The sequence below is a fragment of the Rhagoletis zephyria genome, unplaced genomic scaffold (assembly GCF_001687245.7).
Source record: "Rhagoletis zephyria isolate East Lansing unplaced genomic scaffold, Rhagoletis_zephyria_1.1 Rzeph_scaffold_02956, whole genome shotgun sequence".
In the NCBI taxonomy this organism is placed as follows: domain Eukaryota; kingdom Metazoa; phylum Arthropoda; class Insecta; order Diptera; family Tephritidae; genus Rhagoletis; species Rhagoletis zephyria.
In genome coordinates, this window is record NW_016160040.1 from 50,302 (window position 1) to 67,288 (window position 16,987).

Below are 16,987 nucleotides of genomic sequence, written 5' to 3' on the forward strand. Positions count from 1 at the left end.
CGTGAAGGTTGTTAAAGTAAAGTAAGTAAATTAATGTAAATAATTATTTAAATTTAAATTTAAGTATAAAATAAATATTGTACATAAATTTAATTTGATTTGGAAAAAACCTAAATACTCAGATACCATAAAAAATGAAAATAAATAATTTTTTGTTATTTTTAAAACAATAAATTTAAAAATTACACAAGAGATATAAATAAAAAAATAAAAAAANTGAAAATAAATAATTTTTTGTTATTTTTAAAACAATAAATTTAAAAATTACACAAGAGATATAAATAAAAAAATAAACAATTAAAAAAAAAAAAATAAAAAATAAAAAAAAAAGATTCGCTCACTGAGATTCGAACTCGGATCTCTTGATTTGGCGTGCCAAAGCTTTACTCTGTCGACCATTGCCACTGTTGCAGCGCCGCGAGCAAAATGCTCTACTTATGCTTTTCACGGGGGATGAATAGGCAGTCTATCCCGTCAACTGGTATGATGCTACTAGTGTTTCTACTAGTAGCGTGCTGATGCAGGAGCGGACAATTGGCATCTCCTATGACACCACCATGTTAAAAATACCAGTCGCTAACATTGAAAAAGGATACAACGTGAACTAGTTGGGCTGAAACGCAAACTGGTAGCATTCTGGTTCATAACTGGTAGCTTTCCCTACAGGGAACTTGCAGTGCATTTGTGTGTGTGTGTGTGTGTTCGAGTGCGTGTTAAAGTACTTTGCAAGTGATACGTGCGATTTGCTCGGATAACTTTCTATACAAATGATGGTGTCTGAAAGCGTAAGCACTGCAACAACAAAGGAGCTAAAACAAGCTAAAACTCTAAGCAACATCAGCGGTATCCTAAAGAACGAAAAAAGTTGAATGCGAATGAAGAAAGAAAAGGCATGACTACTACTATGACAGAGAAATTAGTATTGATGAGCAGCAAAGCGAAAAATACCAATCAGCACTAATCAGCAAAAAGTAAGAGACATAAAAATGAAAGAAGGAAGTTGAAGTAGATTGTATGTACAGTGTTTACACGTACATACCTATAAACAAGCATATATAGACATATGTACATACATATGTACATACATACATAAATATTAAACGGGTACACTCACTTTTACACAAGAAATTACAACAACAAAGTTGTATTTTAGGTAGAATGTTATTGTTGGGAGTGACTCCAGAAAAATTTTGTCGACTTGCTTACATAAAAACATAAATATATTTGTAGATACATACATAAGGGCGGGAAATATTTTTTACTATGCGCTTATAGCTAAGGAGGATTCTAAGTGTAATTCTAAGCGAATTTACAAAAAAAATCATAGGCCTAAAATCAATTTGAAGTTTGCCAAACTGCGAAAATAGGTTTCGAAGAAAATGTGAAACTTTTTACTGTTTCGAAAGCGAAAGTTAAAAAAAAAAATAATTGTAGAAATGGATTCCTCATACCAAAAAACCCCTTAACGCATGTTTCTATACAAAATTTAAGTAGATACTTCTTTGCGACACTACAGCGAAATGCTAAAAAATCTATTTTCGCAATTTGGCAAACTTCAAATAGGTTTTAGACCCATTGTTTCTTCGGAAAATTTGCTTAGAATTACATTTAAAATCATTCTGGTGACCCGTCCTAATATACATACATATAAATGTGTGTGCCCTTAACCTTTCTTCACACACCTGGTACGGTCTGTGAGACCGAGTGATCATGAATATGTTTATTGCTCGAAAATAAATAACGGAAGCTGTCTTATTCTTTCAGTAGCTTAATGGTTTGCTATTACGCAAAATTTTGTGTAACAAGTGCGACCTGGCTAAGTGGACATGCAGCGCTGTATGCTTTGAACGGTCTGTCAGACCGGGGTGTGTGTTTGTGCAATTATTTTAGTAGGTAAGCAAGTAGTAGAAAAATTCAGTGAGTCTGACTAAAACAGCAAAATCAATGTTCATTTATTTGTTTGAAGTGTAAATAAAATGAAACAAAAAAATAAAAGATCTTTTTCATTGACTTAATATTTTTTTTAGAGCTTTTCTAAGAGACCAATTTTGAATATATATATCATGTTAAAGGACTAACATAAGAATTACTATTCTTGTTTGGAATAAATAAATATTTTTCCTCTTTTTAACAAAATAAGTTGAATATTGTCTACTTAAACTAATTGCATACAGATATTTTCAACAACGTCAAAGACGCAACCTAGAGAACTGATGAAAAGAAACCCGGTCTGGGAGACCGCGGTATGTATTTGTGTCACAATAAATCACCCGTGTGAAGGAAGGTTAAGTGCGCGTGTGTATTTGTTTTTAGAGCATGTCGGCATCATTGCAAGTAAAATGAAAGCGTTATAGAACATATGTACCATAACAAAAAAAAGGAGCTTTCTCATAAAGTTGTGACAACAAATTGGAAATGAGTTGCTGAGTAGCGAAAAGTGGACTAAGCGTCACGTCTGAAGTGTATAAGTAGAAGAAAAGGAAGCAGAAGGAGTAACAACGAGACAAAAAAAAAAGCTGCAATGACACCAGGGATTCGTTCAAAGTTAGCTAAGTGTTTGGGGATACAGTTCTGTACAATTTAGTTCACATGCCTGCTTCGAATGTACACCAGCATTTGGCTTGTGTAGCGTGGATATTGTTGTTGTAGTTGTAGAACACGTATGCAGGCACATATGTACATATGTACACCTGCAATCATTCAACTTTCCATTGGGCACGTACTTCATTTAAGTTCGCTCAGCAACACCCGCGTAAAAGCAGACATCCACAGTTACATATGTATATGTAAGTATGTATTATTGAGTATAAATATATTTACATACTATTGCGGTGCTAAATCATTTGTCGTCTCCTCCAGGGTGTTAACTGAAATTCAAAACCTGAAATGCAGCTGCGAAGAACTGCACAAAAGTATGCACATACATATATAGTACATATATGTCCATATAAGTAAATATAAGCAAAATAGCACGGCTGAAACCGAACTAAATATGTTTTTGTCAACGCATTATTTGGTTATAACTAGTTATATAGTTTGAGTTGACGAAATTTCTCGGTCTAGGTCATTGCGATTAGGAAATTGTTGCATTTTCCTCTAATAAAAGATAACTAATTTAGTAAAATGTTAGAAAAAGGTGGATTCTGAATCTTGATCTTGATTGGCGCTTATAAACCCAGCAACCATTTGGAGTCATATATGAGACTTTAAGGAGTCATATTTCAGAGCCTTTACGCTAGGGCTGCCATAAACCTGAGCCCATCGCTCAGGACACCTAATACTCATATCAAAGCCGAAGATATAAGTGAATATGGTGTCAATATATTCCTTATAAGTACAGTTTCTTTGGTTCTAGCGTTGCATTATGCTGAAGTAATCTATATCTATATAGATATATTAATACGCGAAGGGATTTTTTGTCCAGGTAATGAGATCTGCACTGTTCGTTCGATTTTCAAAAATGAGATGTCAAATTAAAGGGCTTGTTCTTTAGATGCAACAAGGTTTAACTTTTTTGAAAAGAATTGCCATATTTAAAAAAATGTAATTAAAGTTATTTAAAATAATAAATCAACTATTCCTGTATGGGTTCAATCGAAATAGGTTTTAAAAGGCTTTTTTTTATAAACTTAATGTATGAGGGTTGCCACCTGTTTAAAAAATCTAATTAAATTTTAATGAAGGGAATTAGGTAAGAAAAGTATGTATCCACACTGTTTGGGTGCCAAACGAAAGGGGTTTGAGAAGATGGTAGTTTGAAAATATTTTTGAGAGGGTTGCCACCTGCTTGAAGTGTCGAATTTAGTTAACTTATACACAAGGTATATGAAATATCACAATATGGATATCAAAGGAAAGAGTGCCGAGAAAGTTTTGAAAACACACGAAACAATCAATGTACTCACAAAGCTGTGAGCCAGATTAAGTGAAACTTTTAAAAGACTTTCAAAAATATGATTAATCCAAAAAATTATTTAAAAAAGTTTTGCGCTATGTGGAATAATAAGTTGGGTACCAAATGAAACGTAAAGTTCTGTAGAATTAAAAAAAATTAAGTATTTTTATTCACAACAACAAATAGGTATTGGATATGTCCATTTAAATAATTTCTTCTTTGAAGCTAATAAAGTTGGAAGGGCGAAGTTCGAGGATGGGATTTTTCGAAAAAATACCTATTGCTAATTTTCAAGGATACCCAAAAATAAAATTTTAAGAAGACTTTTTCAGTACTTATTTGTCCTTATGCACCAACATAAAATAAGTTTAATTTTAGCATTTCTTTTAGTTTTCGAAAAAAATGATTAAACTTATCACTAACTTAAAACTACAACATTATGAAATTTTCAAGATGCCATTTTGCACAAACAAAAAAATAAAAAATTATCATGAGCGATGGGACCCGTTTTCAGCTAAACGGATACGTAAACAAGCAAACCGCAGCATCAAATACTAAAAATACACGCGTATTTCAAGAAAAATTCATGCACCTCAAACTAATCACTGTTTGATGTTTTTTTTTTTGCCAGAGTCATCGAACCGCTTCTTCTTAAAGAAGGATGCCGGTAACGCTGTTACGGTGAACGGGGAACAAACTTCTTATGGCCTCAGTTAAATTACACAGCCTTGGACAATATGCGGTGGCAACCGCTACAGTGCCACTTACCACACAGCCCATGAAACAATGGCGCTATTGCGAACGAAGTTTCGGAGACGCATATCCTAGGAAACAACGAGGACGCCGAGATTTTGAAAAAGGAAAAATTGCGACAAATGTTGTACCCATTTATTTATAAAATAAAGTCGATGATATTTTTAAATCACTCTGTTCATTTTGTAAGTGTTTGAGTGTGTAAGGATGCTACCATTTAATTATTGTCTATGTAAATGATTGCAATTAATTGCTACAGTACTCATATTTAATAACACTTTCTCATATTGCCGACACTTGTTTCTTGTTAAGCTAAGTTGTTATTATTGTTGCCTGTCAACCATGCTCGTTATAGCTAAATATGTATAAGAATACTTATGTATGTATAAACTCTATACAATTGCATGAGCAAACGACACTTTCAAGTGCTTTCGTCATTCGACTAGTGATTCGCTTGATCAACTCGCTTGATGCAACTAAATGAGTTTCAATATTCACCTATGTATGTACTTAAATACATATATGAATGATGATATTCATAAGAGCATAGGACAATATTCACCTATGCATACACTTATATGTATAAGTAAGAATGAGTGTTTACCGCAATTCATATGAATTCATTCATTATTCTCGTCAACAACATATTTACATACATAAGTATTTAGTAAGAGGTGCTTGTGCGCTTCGAGCCGCACAAAATAATATCTAACATGATTTATTTTGGAACGAATTTCCGTCATCCCTTGTCAAGTTTGGTTTGCAGACAAACCGGTTTCGGCGTTGTGCCATCTTCAGTGTCATTTTTCGTTCTGTGTCTGGTTCGAGATTTGTCCCTAATAATATAATATCTAACACCTTTTCCGACGCCCTCTCCCCGCTGCAACATATATTTGCAAAAACTTCACACCAAACCAATCAGTAAATCTGCCATCAAGCAGGTCTGTCAGTCAATCAATCAATCAACCAACCAACCGGAAAGCCAGCCCAACGACCAACCAACCAACCAAACAATCCACCAACGAGCCACGTGCATATGTTTGTATGTATGTAGTCAGCCAGCTAACATTTAACTCGCTATCTATCTGTTCAGCTCAAAACACAGTTAAGAGTGTTCATACAATTTTCATTTTGAATAGCACTTCGAATGATTTCAAGTTGATTTACGTGCAAATCCATCAATTCATTAAAATATTAAAATAGGTCTGCTTTTGCCAGACGAACAAATCAATATGAAAGCATGCGTGTAAGTACATTAGGGTGGTCCAAAATAAGTATAAACGGAATTTCAATGCTCTCACCCCCTAAGATTGTTCCAATTTGAAATCAAAAACTATTTAGAGGTCTCTTAAAGTGCTTAAAGTTTTCCATGTATTTTATATGAAAAAAGACAACTATTCGTAGAAATGGTATGAATTCTTGAAAATCAATATTTTTCGATCGGAAAACTCTAGTTCTATTGTATATATGTATCTCCCCAAATGTATTTTCTGGCATTTTCTGTGGGTTTTGGCGGACATACATATGAAATACAGTTAGTATGAAAAAATTTTTAAATAAATAATTGGGTATCCTTACTGGGAAGCTCCCGAAGAGAACTAGGGTTTTCCGATCGCAAAATATTGCTTTTCAAGAATTCTACGAAAAGTTTTTGTTTCCTTTGAGCGACCTCTAAATATTTTCTGGTTTCAAAATAAAAATTCAAACTTTACTTTTACACATGGACACATTTTTTTTTTGGACCGCCCTAATGTACATACAAATTTTCGATATGTATGCAATTATGTGTACAAGAAAGTTGTATGCACATGCAAGTGACAGTGTTTATGTACCTACTTCTGCAGCATGGTGGGTGTTAGATGGAAGTGTTTCTGCCTGCTCTCATTGGAGCCTAGCGTGGAGTGGTACATGCATGCATACATACAGTGGCGCACCCAGACGATTTTGTAGGGGAATTTTGAATCAGAATTTGAAAACTCGACACGCACTTCAGACATTTGCTTTTTTAAAAATTTCGTTGGATTTGCCTAATGTAAGTAAAAAAGCGCTTGTGAAGACTTCTTGAAATAACTGTGCTTAAAATATACAAATGGATGTTAATGAAAGTCTGCCAAGTTTAGAACTTTTCAGATAAATTTGAAGGTGTGAAGATTGTCAAACTTATTTTAGAAACCACAATTAATCACCCAAGAAATATTAAATGTATTAATCGGTTTGAGATATAAATATGAAGTTTAAATAGGGCTTGCAGCTTAAAATATTTTTGAGGACATTAACACATGTTTGAAAAATTTTATTTAATTAATATAAATATGAATTTCAATACGGTAAAAAATACTTTTAAGGTGCAATGAAGCACACCAGGTATTTGTTAGTCCAAAATAAAAATTATCAAAATTGTATTCAATTATTTAAAAAAAAAATAATACTCAAAAATTTTGCATCATATTTAGCAAATAAATCAATTTATTATACTTACTTTTTATAGTCACAGTTATAAATAAAGTCATACAAGTTTTAGACATGGAACTAAGCAAAAATCCCGAAGCTAAAAAATTTAATACATATCATCCATTTATTAAAATACTATCACAATTTAAAAAATTTAATTTTTCAGGAGGCTCGTTGAAAGTTTTAAATTTGCTTTTGAAATGTGGAAAAAGGTTTGCAAATTTGCAAGATGCATATTTGGGAGATAATTTCAAAAGAGTAGGTACCTAAAATTTTACCTAAACCAAGAAAGCTTTTAAAATATTAGATGATTTTACTAAAGCGCCAACGAATTTTTAATTTTAATTTGTCTGTATGCTTTCCACAAATTTCAGGGGGATTTCAGCCACGAACATATCCGCATATCCATCCCTCCCTGGGTGCCCTCATGTGTGTGTGTGCGTGGTGAGTGGGGATGTGCTTGCGGCGTCGTTTTAATCGTTTTGCTTATTCACCGCTGCTCTAATTTGAAAATTAATTTGCTAAGTAATTTACCTGGCACCTATGCTTAAAAGATAATTGCAGAAGAAGGAATTGAGAAAGGCGTGTAGGAGGCAAATGCAAACCTCAAATTGTTCTGTCAATCTCTCGTCAATGCATAAGAGATGCTGCTGGTTATGGTCTCTTTGATAGGCACATCGTTATGTTGTTCTGTTGTTGATTTTTCAACAATTTTACAAGTCTATGACACAAGTACTTCATACACATATTTGGGTGCTGCTGGTATCAAGTGTCTCAATGAGATTTCGGTTACGTACATTAATTTGGTGAAATGAGAACACTTTGAACGTTGGGCACAAGTTAAAGAGTGTGCGAGTATCATTGATCAAAAAAAAGAAGCTATTTCTATGAAAATTATGATTTTTATTTTAGATTTTGATATAAACTGAGTATAATGTTGAAATACCAAGATATGGCAAAACGCGAGCATTGTAAACAAAAAATAAAATTTGCAAAAGTTATAAAACAAACCAAATATCTTGCCGTAAGCCATTGTTTATCATATCATATCTCGATAAATATTGGTTGTATCAAAAAAATCAATTTGTAATTTTATATTGACAAAGAATCAGAGATTTATAAAAGATTTTTTATANAACAATTTAGAAAGTTGCTAAAAAAACATGTTTAGTGGTCTTGAAAAATCTGCAAAAAATAAATATGATAGGGTGTATATCAGCGATTTAACTGAAAAAAATTTTAAACGGCGTCTCGATATAGGGCCTTAGATATTAATTGTTTAGTACAGCAGTGACTGATAAAAAAAAAAATTAAAAAATACAAATTTTAAATTCAAATTACATCAAAATACGTCAAGTGGGCCACTTAAAAAAAGTTTCTTTCGGATAACCAAGATAGTTAGGTACTTTAGTAGAGGTAAATGTAGTATTTGTTTCCCTATAATTTATTTAGCAAAAATCCTCTTACTTTGCAAAAAATCGCGGATTTTATATTAAAACTATCACCTGTCATATCCCCCGAACGGGCACAGATACCTTAATCATTTTGGTTTAAATTAAGCGGAAAACTATATCGGTTTAGCACAAATTATAAAATTTTTGGTAAAAAAGTACGTCACGACAATTTAAGATTTTTTCGCAAAATTTCGTAACAAAAGGAAAACTTTAATGTTTCGTACGTAAATCTTTAACATACTAATTAAAAAAAATAAAAAATTTGTAACCACTTATACTAAAGAAATAACAAGTGTTTTTCCGACGCCATCTAACAAATTTTATATCTATTTTATTATTTATAATATTTCGAATTTCATTTTCATCGTCCAGGGAATGAATTTTACATTTGAGATTATGAGTATTAGAAACAGGTATAAAACAATGAATCGAACAATGGATGAGTAATTTTCAAATCGAACTTTCAACGCTTGCTCTTCCAGTGTCTGTTCTTCGTTTGTACAAAAAACGGTTCGACTGGAATTAATTAATTCTTTGGCAAAATCTGTGTCTCAACTTTCGAAATAAATACGTACCGCTTATAGCAGACGTATACGGGAAGTAAAAAAAAAAAGAAACAAGGCCTCAGGCAAAAGGACCCGTTTGGCATTCAGAAGGCAACACTAAAAAGATCAAAGACGTGAGCAAGTTAATGAGGAATACCGATAACGAACATACTCGGCGAGAGTTTTACATCAAAGTAATCCGGACTCCTGGGTAATCAGATCCATGCTCTTAACAACCTACATAACTTTATCTAAACAAATAACACAGATGAACCGCTGGTGAGAACTATGCTCAAAATAAGTATAAATGCATTTCTTGGATTTAATAAGCGAAAATTATGTGTCCGAATAAAAACTGTCGAGTCATGCAACAATTCGAACTAATTGAGAACTGCCCATATGTTCCACACCTTCCAAATTTCGATATATTATAGTTTGTTTAAGCATATTGAAGTATTTGTAACAATGAAATATTAGCCGTCATCGATTCGCGAACAGTTAGCGAGTGGCGAAGCGAACAAACTCAATGAGGTACGACCAAACTCACTATTGTCCATTCTTGCTAGCTAACTTTGTTGTTGCTTTCATATACAAAATTTGTCCTTAAGCGATCTGAACTCAAACATAGCTAGCAGCGAAGTGGCGAATCGGAGACGGCTATAACTATAACTATAACTAAATTTTCATTATTGAATATTGAAATTAACTTTAGTTTAATTTTTTGTTTGATTCTTATTTAAACTATTTTCAATTTCAATAAACTCTTTATTTAAGTGAGTAAAAAAATATGGCAGCACCGTGCTAAAAGTGGTTGTAAAAGCAGAGCTGGTATACAAGTAAACAGCTGATAACCAAAACTGTGGTGTGTGTAGATATATTGAACAGCTGACTAAAAATGCAACATGTCTGAGTGTGGTTATTCTGATTTAATGTTTATTTAAGTGCAGAGCATAGGTCAATTAAATCAAAATTAAAAACAAATTAAAATTGATTGGTGAAACTAAAAATTCGAAAATTAATGCAATTTTCACTTAAATGATTCTGGTGAAACGCAGCCTAAATATAATTAAATTAAATTTACTAAAATTGGAATCGCCATATACATATGTATGTATGTAAGTGTATGCGGCGAATATATGTACACTGGAGAGTACATATCTGTAACTATTTTAGATGGAAGTTTTCTACTTTTTTTTGACCTATTGGAGGAAAAGTAATTTGTAGTGTAGCTGTGGCAAGACTCGATGGACTACAACAAACGCCAGATGGTTTTTGTAAGCACACAGAAAGCAAAATGCACTCGAAGTGTGCCAAATAGCCATTACTAATAGGAAACCCCATTTAGTCGCTCTTGTGACCAGATAGCCCAGCCAATGTGGCACGATTTTTAGGTGTAGCGTCAAATAACTCCTTAACGGATGAAGAACCATATCGCCTTGCTCTTTGAAATATCAAGTGTGTAATATTTTAATTATTTAAAAATTTTTGGACTATCGCCTCGCTGTTGGTAAAGTTGGAAGAAACATCGTTTTGTAGAGTAAATAAGATCTATATAAGGAAAGATGAACAGGAAATAATGTTATTCATACGTCATCTACACGTACAATCTGAGTTATGTTTTGTCAAGTTATAATGCTACTAAATACAGGGCACCAGTAAGGAACTAGTTACATAATTGGAAAAAAAGTGCTTTCCAACCTTTTTGGGCAGCAGAAACCACAGCGAGGGGTATATATATTACCTAACTTCATATGGCCAATTTCAGATGAGAAACTTAAATGCCTACAGGGCGTATGAGTAACATTATTTCCTGATCATATTTCATTTGACTTTCTATCTATCCATCGATTTTCTTCGTTGATAGTTTGGTTTTTGGTAGAAGAAGAGGCTTTAATACAAATGAAAAAATTTACTAAAAACTATCGTTTTTTCAGCACTTTACGTAACGGCACCGAGAAAGTAGTCGCTTTTCGGTGAGCCTGAAATAACAATTAGTTTGCATTTCGGTAATTAGTTTGTCATGCCGCTGCAGAGACAACAAATTTCACATGGAGGGTACCTAGTGCGCACCTATTAACCGAAACAATCTACCAAGTACCAGCTGATGGTAGCAGACCTCCTCTGCGGTGAAAAGGCCAGGTGGAGGCTCTACAAAATTCGCTTAGTCTGTTACAATGCCAAACAAGAAGAAGGAAATAAGTTCGTTGGAATTCGTGTTAGGTAGTTAGTCTAACGTTGGCAGAGTTAACAAAATTAAGATTTTCCAGCATGTAATGAAAGTGCTGCTTGTCTGTAGGCATGTTGATATCGTATTGAAACCGTTGACGTTGGAAAATTCCTTCTGAGGGTATCTCAAACACTATGGAATTTTAAAGCACTCTCAATGAACTCTTCGTATACCAAAAATCAAAACATCGTAATACAGCTTAAATTTTTTTAACTTAATTGTTACAAAAACCTGCTTCTTTTTTTTTAGTTTTCAGAATAAATTTAAAATATTCCTATTTAATGAAAGCCATTCTTAAAAAGGCTTCGTGCTTACGTGCGTACTTATAATTTGGTTCCTTTTCCCCTTTTGTGCAGCACAAAAAATTTAACATGGGAATTCATAGAAATTTTATCAAAATCATAATTTGCATAATTTGCGTGGTGAATTACAAAAATACCCATATGGCACCATTTTTGATTATTTTTGGCGACCGATTTTGGAAAAGTTCTATTTTTTAATTTAAAAGTTGTATCAGTTAATTGAATAAGCCTTAGAATTACTTCTAGCCTCACAGCAGGGATAATGGAGCTACTGGAAAAGAGTTTATATTCTCAACTATGTAGAATTACCTGCATTAAAAAACTATTTTCTTTCTAAAGCGCTAACATAACAATAAAAGAGAAACCACTCTTTTATTTAGTTTTGTACTGACAACAACAACAACAACAATTTCAGGTAAGCAATGGACGACACCGACAGTGAAATTTTATGCCATTAACATAAAAACGAAACTTCAAATGAGAAGATAGCGAATGGGCGAAATAAGCCAATGCAATGAAACGAATAACGGCGCAAGCGCAAATGTATAAATTGCATGCGGAAATGTTGTTCTCTGCACAATTCCCCTACTACCCTGGGGTACTACCACGCCCAATATGGCCAAGCAAATAAAACATTCGCGAGCGAGTAATGGTAATGACATCAAAATAGCAAAAAACTTTGTATATATATGAACGTACATTAGAGTGGTCCAAAAGCACAGGAAAATCGACTTTTTGGTACTTTCAGTTTTTATTCAATTAATGAATACACATGGTGCTACAAAAGAAAATTGTTGCATGCAATTTGTGTCTCATGTAGTAGAGGTGGTTGAAAGGTAAGGCAATAGCAGACTCCCGCTCCCACACCGCAATCCATCTTGGATCCATGGGTGTATAGAGAGATCGCCTCTCGGTCGGACACTCGTCGGTCGGTATCTTCCAGTCTCTTCTGGATGTGTTAGCACTTGCACGTTACAGCTGAAGTCCAAATTGCCTTCCATATAATCTGTCGTCTTACTTAATTGCATTTGATTCAAGATCAACCCATGTCTGAAGTGTCTAGTCCTCCTTTGAGTCTGACCGTCGATTTCATAGCGACTTCTTTCAGGTAGAGATCAATAGCAATTAAATTGAGGATAGCATTTAGAGCTTCCGCCGGGCAGGATCTTAGTGCATCTGTTACTCCTGCGCTTGCTGCCCTTTGTATGCTGCTTAGTTTGCTAATGTCAGCTATTGTCTGCTTAGGCTGGGCCACCAAACCAAGGCCTTCCAGACCTTAGCTGTACAAAAATTCTCTAGGCTATAAAGATTTTTCCGTATTTAAAATTCTTGCTAATGTTAAAAGCATGTTTCAGACCTGCTCTACCCCCTCTACTGCGTGACATAAAAAGTACATGCAATCATTTTTCTTGTAAGGCTTTTATAGCAATTCTAAGAAAAAATGTATTTTCCCCGGTTAAATATTAACCGATTTTCAAATGCAAAAAATACGGTTATCCTTATTTTCAATATTCTTCAGTTCCGTGGCTAGCTGGAAAAAGTATTTGAACCACCCCTATGTACATACATACAAACATTAAGAGCAGGGTCCAATGACATGCACATGCACCATGGTGGCCAATAAAACGCGAACCCAAATGATTCACAGAAATGTGCTAATAAAGTGAAAATGGAAAATTACGGCGACGCATGGCTAATACATTGCTTGTGTGAGCATCTGTATGTATGTAGACATGTATGTGTGATGCCGGGTACTTGAAAATTCCCACTGAAGTTTGTATTACATATTACGTTGCTAGATGGCTCTACGTTGCACTAATATAATTTCGCCAATTGACATTTCTGGTCACCGCCCAAAGCAATTCTTTTGCTGCACCTTCATTATAAGTAGCAGTACGAGTATTGGGCAGAAGTTTTCACACTGCAACATTTCATTTCATTTATGGAAAATATTGTTTCTGTGAGGCGCGCTTTGAGCGCATATCCACTTTAAGGGGGTGGTTAAGGCAATCAAAATAAATTAAATAAAAGCCTTTAAATAGCTAATAACGATAAGCAATATGAAATCAACTACATACATATTTATGTACGTATGTAGGCAAAGGAGTGCAAAATTCATCAGTAAATCTGTACAAAAAATGATATGTGATGGGGGGAGGGGTTGTGTATTGGACTTACATAGTTGCATAATTATAGGTATTTCGTGCAGTTTTTGCTTTTTATACTAAATGCATTATACAAATAATTTTATGTGAATTATACCTCAGGTTGCGTTTCTCCGTGAACTATACACACCAGCATAGCTTCGTGCCCTTCACCAGAGAAAACTATGGGACGCTCAACGGATATTTCGGGTGGATCTGCAAATACAATAAAAGTGTATTTAACACTAATATAAATATTTATATCACATACGCGTTATTTATATGTAAAATAATATCTTCTTAAGTCTACTTTCTTTTTATACCCATACTCCCCCCTTCGTATTGCCTTGTTTTCCTTATTTGGTCTCTCTATCTCTATCTCTATCTCTATCTCTATCTCTATCTCTATCTCTATCTCTATCTCTATCTCTATCTCTATCTCTATCTCTATCTCTATCTCTATCTCTATCTCTATCTCTATCTCTATCTCTATCTCTATCTCTATCTCTATCTCTATCTCTATCTCTATCTCTATCCATCCCTAGTAACACTTCGATCGGCCCAGAAATCTTTTCCAATAATTTCTTTAATGAAATAGTAACACAAAATAAAGAAAATACATAAGGGAAGTGCGTATAAAGAAATATGCCTTCATTTGTATTTGGCAGAGCCGCATATCCGACTGAAGCTCTCAGATTTTTTTTCCTTACACTTGTAAATAGTTACTTACATATTTATGTACAAATGTGCATATATTTTACAATATTTATTAAACGTAATTTTATTTTACTCTTCGGTTGCTGAACTTACATAGGACATGCAGGACGACTTGACTGGATGCCGGTTGTCCGACACCGTTGTTGGCTGTGCAAATGTAGACGCCGCCCTTGTGCCGGTCCACGTTCTCGATTGACAGAATATGTGAGTGGAGTTTCTCTTCGCCTGTCGGAGAAAATCGGCATACAAAAGTGAATAAAATAAATTTACTGGCGAGATGAAATAACTAAGTGATTGAATGAAGAGTCTGAACGAATATTAAAGGAAGAGGCACGAGCACGGGAATAGTTTATACTATAGGATAGGATATGGCATGGCAAACGGTAAACGGTGAACAGAGTTAACTGCAAGAAATAAATAAAAATTAAAAATAAATAAAACAAGTGGCAAGTTGCGAGGGCACAGCCATGACACTTTTAATTAAATCAACTGACATCGCATATATATAAATATGACAGTTGAAGTACGGCTTTGGTAGTGGTACCATAAATTTTATGTACATGTACTTTGTTGTTATCTGCAAAGAGGCTGCTGATGCGCTCGCCACTCACCGTAAAGCGAGACAAATGCTAGAATTTTTCACTTTTCCAGGAAATGCATAAATAGTTGCAAACACAAAATGAATTAAAAATGGAGTAAAATGTAAGCAAATAAAACATTTACACTCAAACTTAAGCAGTAAAGTTTTTAATAATAAACGGTACATAGCATAAATGTGCGTTGGAGAGAATACAAAATGACCAAAAAGTGCTGTGCTGAGGCGAGTTGCAGCCGGACGGGAAGTAGAATATGCAAAATATGTTTATTTGAAATGTTTTATAACTTATTCAAATCTTACCGTTGGGCAAAATATTATTCTTACGACTCCAAGTTACATTCGGCGTCGGATTACCGGAGGCCGAGCATTCAATACGCACCGAAGAGCCCTTTTTGACTTGCAAATGTCCGCCGGTGCTAATGTGATGGATCCTTGGTGGCACTGCGGAAGTCAGCAAACGGTAAACAGGCAACAGCAAATCGCATTGAGTGCCGAGAAAAAAGGAAACCAGTAAAGAGAACATTAGAAATATGTAAAATAGTTAAGTGTAAGCCAACAAAAAAAAAAAAAAAACGTTGATACAAAAGTGGGCCCGAGCAAAGCAGAGCAGGCGTATACGCAACACCATTACCGTTCAAGCCAAGTCAAGAAGTCAAAGGAAGACCGGCCGGGCCGCATGGTGAAGGCAAAAGACGGTGCCGATGCTACAGATACAAATACATTGGCCCAAGTGTAGCAACAAAGACATCATGCAAATTGTTTTTGTATTTACTTTTATACTCAACTAAATGCTGTTGTGTTTTTTTGATTTTAGGAATTCCTATTTGTTGTTTAGTTTGCCAACGCTTTTCAAAGACAGAGATTCAATTCAATTTTTGGCAGTTTTCAAGCAAAACTAAAGGTTTCAAATCAAATGTTTTTTGTTCTTTCTTATGTACTTTCGGACCTTCCACGTCCTCTTCCCTCCCAGCATGCATGTTCTTATGGGTATTTACATATGTATGTACATATGTATGTATGTATGTGGTAAATTATTTTACAACTGTTTTCAAATTAATATTAAAGGGAAATGCAAACCCCTGGGCAGTCATTTAGCAATTCCTGGAATTTTATGTAAATCACTAACAACGGTGTATTTTGTAGTGTAAGTGGGGGGCATAAACGCAAATTGCAAATTACGGTTGAGATATTTGACCTATTTTATGTTTTGTGGGAGAATTGGGAAAATGTCGAGCTATTGTTTAAGGTGTGTGTGTGTGATTGTAGGTGGATTCTATTTTCTATTTGCGATTACTCCTTTCAGAATGGGAAGCCGAAAGCATACCATAGAGAGATTTTAGAATAATTTTAAAATATTCTATATATCTATATACATATATAATGCGATTTTCAAAAATGAGCTGTAAAATTAAAGAGATCTCGCAGTAGAAGTACAATACGATTTTACTTTTTCTAAAATACTTGCCATCTGTTAAAAAATTAAACCCAAATTATTTAATAATCAATACCACCAGATCCGCCTCGTTTTACTTTTTCGAAAAGAGTTGCCGCTTTAAAAAAAAAGTACAATTCAAATTATTAAAAACATTAAACCATTTCTTAAAAATGGGCATCATTTGAACTGGTTTCGAAAAGCTTTGTTTCATAACTTAACTGTGGAAGGGTTGCCACCTGTTAAAAAATTAAATTGAGTCTGAATTAAAGCAATTACGTAATAGAAATATGTGTCACCAAATGGGCGTCAGATGAAAATAGTTTAAGAGGGTAGTAGCGTTAAATATTTTGAAGAGGGAATATTTATAGAGACGGAAATATTAAAATATCTTAAACAAAAGATTGTTAAGAAAGCTTTAGTTTGTGTGCTACGAATATTTTCGAGGTGCATACAGAGGGCTGCCACC

The 16,987-nt window shown here is 34.1% G+C and overlaps 1 protein-coding gene across 1 annotated transcript in view; it reads right to left on the minus strand.

Annotated features, from left to right (window-relative positions):
• Positions 1–15,609, minus strand: part of LOC108368107 (basement membrane-specific heparan sulfate proteoglycan core protein-like) — a 34,893-nt gene extending 19,284 nt beyond the window's left edge. The window contains exons 1-3 of the mRNA XM_017622875.1: positions 15,387–15,609; positions 14,582–14,713; positions 13,890–13,987 (exon numbers count right to left, since the gene is read on the minus strand). Coding sequence (XP_017478364.1) covers positions 13,890–13,987; positions 14,582–14,713; positions 15,387–15,609 — 453 coding nt within the window. The remainder of the gene's footprint in view (positions 1–13,889; positions 13,988–14,581; positions 14,714–15,386) is intronic.
• Between the last annotated feature and the right edge of the window lie 1,378 nt (positions 15,610–16,987).